The sequence below is a fragment of the Patagioenas fasciata genome, chromosome 36 (assembly GCF_037038585.1).
Source record: "Patagioenas fasciata isolate bPatFas1 chromosome 36, bPatFas1.hap1, whole genome shotgun sequence".
Taxonomy (NCBI): Eukaryota; Metazoa; Chordata; class Aves; order Columbiformes; family Columbidae; genus Patagioenas; species Patagioenas fasciata.
The window spans coordinates 3228976-3242213 of record NC_092555.1 but is presented as its reverse complement, the minus strand read 5'-3'; the positions used below and the strand labels follow the sequence as shown (position 1 = coordinate 3242213).

Below are 13238 nucleotides of genomic sequence, written 5' to 3'. Positions count from 1 at the left end.
TCCCCCTGTTTCTCAATGGTTCGTCCCAATGTCCCCCCCAGTTTTCAATGGTTCACCCCAATGTCTCCCTCAGTTCCAAGATGGCACCAAGATGGCTGCCTGGGAACCAAGATGGCGCCCTAGCAACCAAGATGGCACCCTAGCAACAAAGATGGTGCCCTGGGAACCAAGATGGCACCCTAGCAACAAAGATGGCGCCCTGGGAACCAAGATGGCGGCCTAGCAACCAAGATGCTGCCCTGGGAACCAAGATGGTGGCCTAGCAACCAAGATGGCGCCCTAGCAACCAAGATGGTGCCCTGGGAACCAAGATGGCACCCTAGCAACAAAGATGGTGCTCTGGGAACCAAGATGGCGCCCTAGCAACAAAGATGGTGCCCTGGGAACCAAGATGGTGCCCTAGCAACCAAGATGGTGCCCTGGGAACCAAGATGGTGCCTTGGCAACCAATATGTCACCCTAGCAACCAAGATGGTGCCCTGGGAACCAAGATGGTGGCCTAGCAACCACGATGGCGCCATAGCAACCAAGATGGCACCCTGGGAACCAAGATGGCGCCATAGCAACAAAGATGGCGCCCTGGGAACCAAGATGGCGCCCTAGCAACCAAGATGGTGCCCTGGGAACCAAGATGGTGCCCTAGCAACCAAGATGGTGCCCTGGGAACCAAGATGGTGGCCTAGCAACCAAGATGGTGCCCTGGGAACCAAGATGGCGCCCTGGCAACCAATATGTCACCCTAGCAACCAAGATGGTGCCCTGGGAACCAAGATGGTGGCCTAGCAACCAAGATGGCACCCTGGGAACCAAGATGGCGCCGTAGCAACCAAGATGGCGGCCTGGCAACCAATGTCACCCTAGCAACCAAGATGGTGCCCTGGCAACCAAGATGGTGCCCTGGGAACCAAGATGGTGCCCTGGGAACCAAGATGGCGCCCTAGCAACCAAGATGGTGCCCTGGGAACCAAGATGGGGGCCTAGCAACCAAGATGGCGCCCTAGCAACCAAGATGGTGCCCTGGCAACCAAGATGGCGCCCTGGCAACCAAGATGGCGCCCTGGGAACCAAGATGGCGCCCTGGCAACCAATATGTCACCCTAGCAACCAAGATGGTGCCCTGGCAACCAAGATGGTGGCCTAGCAACCAAGATGGCACCCTGGGAACCAAGATGGCGCCGTAGCAACCAAGATGGCGGCCTGGCAACCAATGTCACCCTAGCAACCAAGATGGTGCCCTGGCAACCAAGATGGTGCCCTGGGAACCAAGATGGTGGCCTAGCAACCAAGATGGTGCCCTGGGAACCAAGATGTGGGCCTAGCAACCAAGATGGCGCCCTAGCAACCAAGATGGTGCCCTGGGAACCAAGATGGTGCCCTGGCAACCAAGATGGCGCCCTGGCAACCAAGATGGCGCCCTAGCAACCAAGATGGCGGCATGGCAACCAATCCGGCCGTGTCCCCACGTCCCCGGCTCTCACGTGTGACAGGCGCGCAGCTCGGCCACCGTGGCGCGTCGGGCGCGCAGGCGCAGGCAGCGCTGGGCCAGCCCCAGCTCCTCCAGCCGCTCCAGGATCCGGCGCAGGCGCTGCGGCCGCTCGGGGTGCTGGCTGAACCCCCAAAATACACAGGTGAACCCCAAAGTAATGCACATGGGGACCCCCAAATTACACAACATACGGGATGGGGACCCAGGCGTCCGGGGAGGTGAAGTAGCAGGGGGAGCCTCAGGGGACCCCAAAACCCTCATGGGACCCCAAAACCCTCAGGGGCCTCTCAGGGGACCCCAAACCCTCAGGGGACCCCAAACTTTCAGGGGACCCCCCAAAACCCTCAGGGGACCCTCAGGGGACCCCAAACCTTAGGGGACCCCCCAAAATCCCTCAGGGGACCCCAAACTTTCAGAGGAACCCCCAAAACCCTCATGGGACCCCAAACCCTTAGGGGACCCTCCAAAACCCTCAGGGGACCCCAAACTTTATAGGGACCCCCCCAAAACCCTCAGGGGACTCTCAGGGGACCCCAAAATTTATGGGGACCCCCCCCCAACCCTCAGGGGACCCCAAAACCCTCATGGGACCCCAAAACCCTCAGGGGACTCTCAGGGGACCACAGACCACCAGGGGACCCCCCCAAATCCTCATGAGACCCCAAAATTTATGGGGACCCCCCCCCAACCCTCAGGGGACCCCAAAACCCTCATGGGACCCCAAAACCCTCAGGGGACTCTCAGGGGACCACAGACCACCAGGGGACCCCCCCAAATCCTCATGAGACCCCAAAACCCTCAGAGGACTCTCAGGGGACCCCAAACTTTATGGGGACCTCCCCAACCCTCAGGGGACCCCAAACCCTCGTGCCCCCCCATTTTGGGTCCCCCGACCTGTCCCAGGGGTTGACGTGCTCCTCCATCCTGGGGTCGTGCACCAGCGCGGTGCGGGCGGCCGAATGCGGCCGTGATGGCTCCTCCTCCTCCTCCTCCTCATCTTCATCCTCCGGGGGGGTCCCTGGGGGCTCCTCATCTTCCTCCGGGCGCCCCAAACCTTCCTCATCCTCCTCGTCCTTCTCCTCCTCCTCCTGGGGCTCTGGGGGGAACAGGAGATCCGGATGGGTCCAACATGGCGGTCGCTGCTATGGGGGGGTTGGGGGGTTTGGAGGGGTCTGGGAGCTTGGGGAGGACCCCAAAAGGAAGTGGGGATGTGATGGGGGGGGTTGAGGGTGAAATATGGCGGGAAATGCGTGGTAACCAAGATGGCGGCCTAGAAATGGAGATGGAGCCTTAGAAACCAAGATGGCGCCCTAGCAACCGAGATGGCGGCCTAGCAACCGAGATGGAGCCCTGGCAACCAAGATGGCGCCATGGCAACCAAGATGGCACCCTAGCAACCAAGATGGCGCCCTGGCAACCAAGATGGCGCCCTGGCAACCAAGATGGCGGCCTAGCAATCAAGATGGCGGCCTAGCAACCAAGATGGTCACCTAGCAACCAAGATGGCTGCCCTAACAACCAAGATGGCAGCTTAGCAACCAAGATGGCGGCCTAGATGGTGCTCTGGCAACCAAGATGGCGCCCTAGCAACCAAGATGGTGGCCTAGCAACCAAGATGGCAGCCTAGCAACCAAGATGGCGCCCTAGCAACCAATTGGACTGCCCAGCAACCAAGATGGCGCCCTGGCAACCAAGATGGCGCCCTAGCAACCAAGATGGCAGTCTTGCAACCAAGATGGCGCCCTAGCAACCAAGATGGCGGCCTAGCAACCAATGAGACTGCCCAGCAACCAAGATGGCGCCCTAGCAACCAAGATGCCAGCTTAGCAACCAAGATGGCGGCCTAGCAACCAAGATGGCGCCCTAGCAACCAATTAGACCCTCCAGCAACCAAGATGGCGCCCTAGCAACCAAGATGGTGCCCTAGCAACCAATGAGACTGCCCAGCAACCAAGATGGTGCCCTAGCAACCAAGATGGCGCCCTGGCAACCAAGATGGCAGCCTAGCAACCAAGATGGCGGCCTAGCAACCAAGATGGCGCCCTGGCAACCAAGATGGTAGCCTAGCAACCAAGATGGCGGCCTAGCAACCAAGATGGCGCCCTAGCAACCAATGAGACTGCCCAGCAACCAAGATGGCGCCCTGGCAACCAAGATGGCGCCCTAGCAACCGCGTCGGTGCCCTAGCAACGTGGCCTAGTGGTGTTTTCGGGGTGTTTTGGGGTTCGGGACTCACCGGCGCGGCGCAGGCAGCTCCAGAAGCGCCCATAGGTGCTCAGGGCGCGCGACACGCTGGCCAGGCCGCTGCGGACGGACGGACGGACGGACACAGAGGTTCTTGGGGGTGGGGGGGACACCCCCAAACCACCATTGACCCCCCCGAACCTTCCTGAGCCCCCCAAATCACCCCCAGGCCCCCCCAAATACCTTAGACCCCCCTATAGGCCCCTATATACCCCCAGCAGCCCATAGACCCCTATTGATCCCCCAAAACACCTCAAACCCCCTATAGCTCCCCATAGACCCCTATAGACCCCCAAAACACCTCAAACCCCCTATAGCTCCCCATAGACCCCTATAGCCCCCCATATTCCCAATGTCCCCCCACAGACCCCTATAGCCCCTCCATGTCCCCCATAGACCCCTATAGGCCCCCCAACACCCCATAGACCCCTATAGACCCCCCATATCCTCCCATAAACCCCTATAGACGCCCCCAACAACCCACAGACCCCTATAGACTCCCCATACACTCCCATAGACCCCTATAGACCCCCACAACACCTCATAGACCTCTATAGACCTCCCATGTCCTCCCATAGACCCCTATAGACCCCCCCAACACCCCATAGACCCCTATAGACTCCCACAACACCCCATAGACCCCTATAGACCCCCCATATCCTCCCATAGACCCCTACAGACCCCCCCAACACCCCATAGACCCCTATAGACCCCCACAACACCCCATAGACCCCTATAGACCTCCCATAGACCCCTATAGACCCCCCCAACACCCCATAGACCCCTATAGACTCCCACAACACCCCATAGACCCCTATAGACCTCCCATAGACCCCTATAGACCCCCCCAACACCCCATAGACCCCTATAGACCCCCCATCCCCCCATAGCCCCCTACAGAACCCCCAACACCCCATAGCCCCCTATAGCCCCCATACGTGCCCATACTGACCCTGGGCTGGGGGCACAGGGCCCGGGGGGGTCCCCGTTGTCCCCCAACAGCGCCCGCAGGATGGCAGCGACCCCCCCCTGCTCCGCCGGCCCCTATGGACACAACCTATGGGCTCTGTACATCCCACACAGCACCCACATAGCCCCTATAGATCCCACCCACCACCCACATGGCCTCTATAGATCCCACACAAGCCCTATAGATCCCCAAATGGCCCCTATAGATGCCACCCACAGCCCCTATAGATCCCACCCACGACCCCTATAGATCCCACCCATGGCTGCTATAGATCCCACACACCACCCACATGGCCCCTATAGATCCCACACAGGCCCTATAGATCCCCAAATGGCCCCTATAGATCCCACCCACGATCCCTATAGATCCCACCCATGGTCCCTATAGATCCCACACACCACCCACGTGGCCCCTATAGATTCTGCAAACGGCCCCTATACATCCCCCAAATGACCCACATGGTCCCTATAGGTCCCAGAAACAGCCCCTATACATCCCGCAATCAGCCCGTGTGGCCCCTATAGGTTCCCCCATCGCGCTCCCCACACCCCGCCAGATCCATAGGTGGCTATAGGTGGCTATAGGTGGCTATAGGTGGGTACCTGGAGCACCAGCAGCAGCCGCCCCCCAGCCAGCGCCCCCAGCAGGTGCGTCAGCATCCACAGCCCCTCGGGGGACGCCCCTATACGGCCCTATAGGGGACAGGGGGACCTATAGCACCGGGGAGCCCCTATGGACCCCCCGGCGACCTATAGACCCAGATATGGGGGGTTATGGGGTATATGGGGGTCAATGGGGGTCTATGTCCTTTATAAGGGTCTATAGGAGTCTACAGGCGTCTATAGGGGTCTATAGGGGTTTATAGGGGTCTACGAGGGTCTATACAGGTCTATGGGGGTCTGTAGGCATCTACAGGGAGCTCCAGGGTCTATAGGGATCTATAGGGGCCTACGGGGGTCTATAGGGTCTATGGGGGTCTATGACATCTATAGGAGTCTATAGAGATCTATAGTGATCTATAGACATCTATAGGGGTCTATGAGGGTCCACAGGATCTGTGGGGGTCTATGGTAGTCTATAGGCATCTATAGGGAGCTCTGGGGTTTATAGGGATCTATAGATGTCTATGTGGGTCTATGAAAATCTATACAAGTCTATAGGGCTCTATAATGTCTATGAGAGTCTATAGCAACCTATAAGGGTCTATACGTATCTATATGGAGCTTTTGGGTCTATAGGGATATACAGGAACCTATGGGGTCTACAGAACTCTTTGGAAGTCTATGGGATCTAGAGGGGTCTATGGCAGTCTATAGGGGTCTATGGGGGTCTACAGAGATCTATGGGACTGTATAGGTGTCTATAGGCATCCATAGGGGGCTCTGCGGTCCATAGGGGTCTAGAGAGCTCTATAGGAGTCTATACAGGTCTATGGGGGTCTATGGGCTCTATGGGGGTCCATAGGTGTCTATAGGTATCCATAGGTATCTACAGGCGTCTACAGGATCTATAGGTGTCTATAGGCATCTACAGGATCCAGAAGTGCCTATAAGTGTCTATATGGTCCATAAGTGCCTATAGCTGTCTATAAGCGTCTACAGATGTTTATAGGGTCTGTAGGGGTCTATAGGAGTCTATAGGGATCTATAAGGGTCTATAGGGGTCTATAGGTACCTGTGTGTCTCCCAGGCCGGTGTCGAAGGTGACGAGAACGAGCTGGGGCTGGAACTGGGGACGGGAGCGGAAACACCAAAAACACCCAAAATCACCCCAAAAAACACCAAAACAGCCCCAAAAAAGCCCCCCCAAAAAACACCCCCAAACACCTCCCAAAACACCCCAAAAACACCCCAAAAACACCCCAAAAAACACACAAAAAACCACCCCAAAACCAAGAAGAAACACCCCAAAAACCACCCCAAAAACACCCAAGAAACCACCCCAAAAACACCCCAAAAACCACCCCCAAAACACCCCAAAAAACACCCCAAAAACACCAAAAAAACCACCCCAAAAACACCCCAAAACACCCAAAAAACCACCCCAAGAACACCCCAAAACCACCCCCAAAACATCCCAAAAAACACCCCCAAAACCAACCAGAAACACCCAAAAGCACCCTGAAAACCACCCCAAACCACCCAACACAACACCCAAAACAACACCCAAAAAAGCACCCAAAACCTCCCCCAAACGCCCCAAAAACCACCCAGAAATACCCAAAATACCCCAAAACCACCCCAAAACCACCCAAAAAAACCACCCCAAAAACACCCAAAAAAACCACCCCAAAACCACCAAAAACACCCCAAAAAACACCCAAAAAAACACCCAAAAAACCACCCCAGAAACACCAAAAAACACCCCAAAACCACCCAAAAAACCACCCCAAGACCACCAAAAACACCCCAAAAACCACCCCAAAACACCCAAACCAACACCCAAACCACCCAAAAACTCCCCAAACACCCCAAAATACACCCAGAAATACCCAAAACCACCCCCAAAATCACCCCCAAACACCCCAAAATGCCCCAAATCACCCCCAAAACCACCCCCAAAACCACCCAAAAACCACCCCAAACCACCCCAAATAACACCCAGAAACACCCCAAAAACACCCCCAAAACAACCAGAAACAGCCAAAACCACCCCGAAAAACACCCCAAAAAACACCCCAAAACACCCAAACCAACACCCAAACCAACACCCAAACCACCCCAAACCACCCCAAACACCCCAAAATACACCCAGAAATACCCAAAACCACCCCCAAAATCACCCCCAAACACCCCAAAATGCCCCAAATCACCCCCAAAACCACCCCAACCCCACCCCAAACACCACCCAGAACCCCCCCAAAATACCCAAAAACCACCCAGAAACACCCAAAAACCCCCAAATCCCCCCAGGAACCCCCAAACTGGGACCCCCCCAAAAGGGACCCAGGCATCCGGGACCCCCCAAAACGCCCCAAACCCCCCCAAAATGCCCCAAAGCGCCACCTGCAGGCCCAGGGGCAGCAGCAGCTGCAGAACCGCGGCCACCAGGTCACCGTCGCTCACCTCCCCCTATAGGAAACACAACGTATAGAGCCTATAGAGCCCCACAGGGACCCCAAGAGACCCCCCCACCCCTATAGACACCCCCAGTTCCTATACACCCCCCTATAGGCCCCCCAACCCCTATAGACACCCCTGAGACCCCCCAGCCCCTATAGACCCTCCAGTTCCTATAGGAACCTCTATAGCCCCCCAACCCCTACAGACCCCATATACGTTCCATACATCCCCATATCTCTCCCATAATGCCCCATACAGCCCCTATAACACCCTACGCATCCCCTATAAAGCCCCATAACCCCCTATGTAGTGTCTGTGATGCCCTATAGATCCCCTATAGTGCCCTACAGAGCCCCTATTATACCCTATAGATCCCCACAAGTGCCCCATAGAGCCCCTACAATGCCCTATAGACCCCCTATAACGCCCCACACAACCCCTATAACGCTCCATAGGGTCTCTGTAACACCCTATATGATCCTTATGATGCTCTATATGACCCCTATAAAGTGCAGCACAGGTCCTATAACACTCTATAAGGTCTCTATAAAGCACCATAGGGTGTCTATACCGCCCCATATAGTCCCTACAATCCTCTATACGGCCCCTATAACACCCCCTATGTTCTCTATAATACGCCATATAATCCTTATAATGCTCTATACGGTCCCCATAAAGCACTATATGGTTCTTATAACTCTCCATAAAGTCCCTATAATGTTCCATACGGCACCTATAGCACTCTATACAGGTCTTATAACACTCTATACGTCCCCTATAATGCCCCATATAGCCCCTATACTGCCCCATATGGTGCCTATACGGCCTCCCATAGGTATCCCTATGGATTCCATACCTCCTCCCAGGTCACGTGGACGCTCAAGGGCTGGGGGGGGCCGGGGGGGGCGGGGCCTCCGTGAACCCCGAAATACAGAACCCTATGGGAGAGAGGGCAGTATAGACCAGTATGGACCAATACAGACCAGTATGGACCAGTATGGACCAGTATGGACCAGTATGGACCAGTAACGTACCCGGGGTCGTCCTGGAAGAGCCTGGGGAGGGTCCAGCTGGGCCGGGAGCTCCAATCAACCAGGAGGACACTGGGGAGGGAACCCAGGCGTCCGGGAACCCCGAAAAGGGACCCAGGCATCCGGGGACCCCCCACAAAGGGACCCAGGCGTCCGGGAACCCCACAAAGGGACCCAGGCGTCCGGGAATCCCCAGAAAGGGACCCAGGCGTCCGGGAACCCCGAAAAGGGACCCAGGCATCCGGGAACCCCCCACAAAGGGACCCAGGTGTCCGGGAACCCCAAAAAGGGACCCAGGCGTCCGGGAACCCTGAGAAGGGACCCAGGCATCCGGGAACCCCCATAAAGGGACCCAGGCATCCGGGGATCCCCCACAAAGGGACCCAGGCGTCCGGGAACCCCAAAAAGGGACCCAGGCGTCCGGGAATCCCCAGAAAGGGACCCAGGCGTCCGGGAACCCCCCAGAAAGGGACCCAGGCGTCCGGGAACCCCCCACAAAGGGACCCAGGTGTCCGGGAACCCCAAAAAGGGACCCAGGCGTCCGGGAACCCTGAGAAGGGACCCAGGCATCCGGGAACCCCCATAAAGGGACCCAGGCGTCCAGGGACCCAGAAAAGGGACCCAGGCGTCCGGGAACCCCCCAAAAATGAACCCAGGAGTCCAGAGACCCAACCAAAAAGGGACCCAGGCGTTCGGGACCCCCCAAAAAGGGACCCAGGCGTCCGGGGACCCCCCACAAAGGGACCCAGGCGTCCGGGAACCCCCCACAAAGGGACCCAGGCGTCCAGAGACCCAACCAAAAAGGGACCCAGGCGTTCGGGACCCCCCCCAAAGGGACCCAGGCGTCCGGGACCCCCCTCCGAAAGGGACCCAGGCGTCCGGCGGCCTCACCGCTGCCCCCCCGTCCGCGCCTCCTTTGCGGCGATGGCGACGCCGTCGAATCGGCCGCCGGCGCCATCCGGCTCCTCGTGCTGCCCGGGGGGCCTATAGGGAACGTATAGACACCCCTATAGCTTCTATACCCCCCCAAGAACCCTAGAGATCCCATAGCAGCACCACAACCCTGTGGGTTCTGCAGGACTCCCCTGAGGTTGGGGGGGCATCTATAGGGGCTTGGGGGGGCTATAGGGGGTGGATTTATAGGGAGTATAGAATGGCTGGGGATGAATCTATAGAACCTGAGGATGGAGCTAGAGGAGCAGGGTGGGGGTTCTATAGAGCCTGGGGGTGCATCTATAGGGGCTGAGGGAGGTTCTATAGACCCTGAGGGTGCATCTATAGGGGCTGAGGGAGGTTCTATAGACCCTGAGGGTGCATCTATAGGGGCTGAGGGAGGTTCTATAGACCCTGGGGGTGGATCTATAGGGGCTGAGGGAGGTTCTATAGACCCTGGAGGTGGATCTATAGGGGCTGAGGAAGGTTCTATAGACCCTGAGGGTGCATCTATAGGGGCTGAGGGAGGTTCTATAGACCCTGAGGGTGCATCTATAGGGGCTGAGAGAGGTTCTATAGACCCTGGGGGTGGATCTATAGGGGCTGCGGGAGGTTCTATAGACCCTGGGGGTGGATCTGTAGGGGCTGAGGGAGGTTCTATAGACCCTGGAGGTGGATCTATAGGGGCTGAGGAAGGTTCTATAGACCCTGGGGGTGAATCTATAGGGGCTGGAGAAGATTCTATATGGGCTGGGAGTGGATTTATAGAGGCTTGGGGGGGCCTATAGGGGGTGGCCCTGGGCTTCTGTGGCTCTATAGGCCCCTGGGTGATGCGTATGGCCCAGCCCCCCCCCAGGGGGTCCCTATGGATCCTATAGGTGCCCGCGGGCGCCTATGGGCGCTATAGGTGCCGTACCCCAGCAGCGCCAGCCCGTTGCGCACGTCCCCGCTCAGCAGCTTGTGCAGCAGCGCCAGCAGCGACCCCACGGCGCGGCGGGAAAGGCCTGCGGGCTGAGGACCCCGGCGTCCGGGAGGGACCCAGGCGTCCAGGGGACCCAGGAGTTCGGGAGGGACCCAGGCGTCCAGGAGGGACCCAGGAGTTCGGGAGGGACCCAGGAGTTCGGGAGAGGGGAGTGGGGGGAAGCAAAGTTCAGGGTTATGGGGATGGGTGGGGACCCCAAGACTGGGGGGGACCCAGGCATCCGGGGGACCCAGGCGTCCGGGAGGGACCCAGGCGTCCGGGAGGGACGCAGGAGTTCGGGAGGGACCCAGGAGTTCGGGAGAGGGGAGGGGGGGAAGCAAAGTTCAGGGTTATGGGGGTAGCAGGGGACCTGAAGATTGGGGGGGACCGAGGCATCCGGGAGGGACCCAGGCGTCCGGGAGGGACCCAGGCGTCCGGGAGGGACCCAGGAATTCGGGAGAGGGGAGGGGGGAAAGCAAAGATCAGGGTTACGGGGGTAGGGGGGGACCCAAGATTGGGGGGGACCCAGGCATCCGGGAGGGACCCAGGCGTCTGGGAGGGACCCAGGCGTCCGGGAGGGACGCAGGAGTTCGGGAGGGACCCAGGAGTTCGGGAGAGGGGAGGGGGGGAAGCAAAGTTCAGGGTTATGGGGGTAGGGGGGGACCCAAGATTGGGGGGGACCCAGGCATCTGGGGAGGATGCAGGAGTTTGGGAGGGACCCAGGCGTCCGGGAGGGACCCAGGTGTCCGGGAGGGACCCAGGAGTTCGGGAGGGACCCAGGAGTTCGGGAGGGACCCAGGCGTCCGGGCACACTCACCGGGGAGGGGTCCAACTCCATCCGGGCCAAGTCGTCGGGGCTGTGGGGGGGACACCCCAAAAGTGACCCCAAAACCATCGGGGGGACCCCCCAGGAACCCCAAAATCCCCCCCCAAAATGCCCCCCTACCTGTGCACCAGCAGCAGCTCCTCATTGGTTGCCGGGCGGCACTGGGGACAAGGGACAATGTGAGGGACCCAGGCGTCCGGGAGGGACCCAGGTGTCCGGGGGGACCTCGGCGTCTGGGAGGGACCCAGGCGTCCGGGGGACCCAGGCATCCGGGAGGGACCCAGGCGTCCGGGGGGACCCCATCATCCAGGAGGAACCCAGGCGTCCAGGAGGGACCCTGGTGTCTGGGAGGGGACCCCGGCATCCGGGAGGGACCCAGGCGTCCGGGAGGGACCCAGGCGTCCGGGCGCTCACCTGCACGCGGACGCAGCGCTGGGCCAGTCCCAGTTGCTCCAGTTTGGCCCATGAGGCTGAAAGCGGCTCCGGAGCTTCTGGGGGGCTGGGGGAAGGGGAGAGTGAGGGGACCCAGGCGTCCGGGAGGGGACCCAGGCGTCCAGTGGGACCCAGGCATCCGGGGAGAGCTGGGTCACCCCAGTATCCCAGTGCAAGGGGAAGCTGGGAGCAGCATGGGGGGGATAATGGGTACTGGGGGGGTACTGGGGGGGCACTGGGAAGGGGACCCAGGCGTCCGGGCGTTACCTCCCATCCCCCGAAGTGGCGAATTCCTCATGGTGAACCAGCCCCGTCCCTGTGGGCGCCGCCGCCTCCGCACCCAGATCCTGCGGGGAACCCAGGCGTCCGGGAGGGGACCCAGGCATCCGGGAACCCCCCCTTGCCCAAGGGACCCAGGCGTTCGGGAGGGGACCCAGGTGTCCGGGAACTCCCCCTTGCCCAAGGGACCCAGGCGTCCGGGAGGGGACCCAGGTGTCCGGGACCCCCCCATTGCCCAAGGGACCCAGGTGTCCAGGAATGGACCCAGGCGTCCGGGACCCCCCCAGAAAGGGACCCAGGTGTCTGGGGACCCCCCCCCCCTTAAAAAGGGACCCAGGCGTCCGGGGAAGCCCCGCCTACCAGCCGCTGTAGCTCCGCCTCCAGCCCCTCCCTCCGGCTCCGCGCGCGGCCGCGGCGCTTCAGCTCCGGAAGCCCCGCCCCTCGCTGGGCGGGGACGCGACGCCCCGCCCTCCCCTGGGCGGAGCCAAAGTCAGCCCGGCCCCCTTAGCAAACCCCGCCCCTTTCACACCCCCGCCCCCTTTACAAACCCCGCCCTTTTGTGAACCCCGCCTATTTTTAAACCCCGCCCCCTTTGCAACCCCGCCCGTTTTAATCCCCCGCCCCCTTTGCGAACCCCGCCCCGTTTTCAAACCCCGCCCCCTTTGCAGACCCCGCCCACCCGCAGTTCCCGCGCGCACTCACCGATCCCCCACGCCCCGCCCACAAGCTCCGCCCACTCAGGCCCCGCCCACCCGCCTTGGCCACGCCCCTTCTCACCATCCGCAGCCGGGGGGGCGCCGCAGAGGGAGGGGCCTGGGGGGGGGAACGGGGTGAGGGGAGACGAGGGGTCAATGGGGGACAATGGGGCGGTCAATGGGGGGCAATGGGAATCAATGGGGATCAATGGGGATCAATGGGGATCAATGGGGGAGCGGGAGGAACCGGAGCAGCCGCGCTCACCTGGAGCCCCGAGCGGCGCTGACGGCGGCCGCGCCGTGATGACGTCAGCAAAGA

At 60.0% G+C, this 13238-nt stretch overlaps 1 protein-coding gene across 1 annotated transcript in view; it reads right to left on the bottom strand.

Moving 5' to 3' along the window:
* Positions 1-13238, bottom strand: part of HDAC6 (histone deacetylase 6) — a 25372-nt gene extending 12134 nt beyond the window's left edge. Inside the window, exons 1-18 of the mRNA XM_071801254.1 lie at positions 13185-13238; positions 13002-13037; positions 12585-12698; positions 12213-12292; positions 11928-12012; positions 11634-11674; positions 11505-11544; positions 10643-10737; positions 9685-9777; positions 8797-8865; positions 8619-8700; positions 7706-7771; positions 6375-6428; positions 5303-5392; positions 4683-4774; positions 3723-3790; positions 2381-2582; positions 1479-1607 (exon numbers count right to left, since the gene is read on the bottom strand). Coding sequence (XP_071657355.1) covers positions 1479-1607; positions 2381-2582; positions 3723-3790; positions 4683-4774; positions 5303-5392; positions 6375-6428; positions 7706-7771; positions 8619-8700; positions 8797-8865; positions 9685-9777; positions 10643-10737; positions 11505-11544; positions 11634-11674; positions 11928-12012; positions 12213-12292; positions 12585-12698; positions 13002-13004 — 1403 coding nt within the window. The 5' untranslated portion in view covers positions 13005-13037; positions 13185-13238. The remainder of the gene's footprint in view (positions 1-1478; positions 1608-2380; positions 2583-3722; positions 3791-4682; positions 4775-5302; positions 5393-6374; positions 6429-7705; positions 7772-8618; positions 8701-8796; positions 8866-9684; positions 9778-10642; positions 10738-11504; positions 11545-11633; positions 11675-11927; positions 12013-12212; positions 12293-12584; positions 12699-13001; positions 13038-13184) is intronic.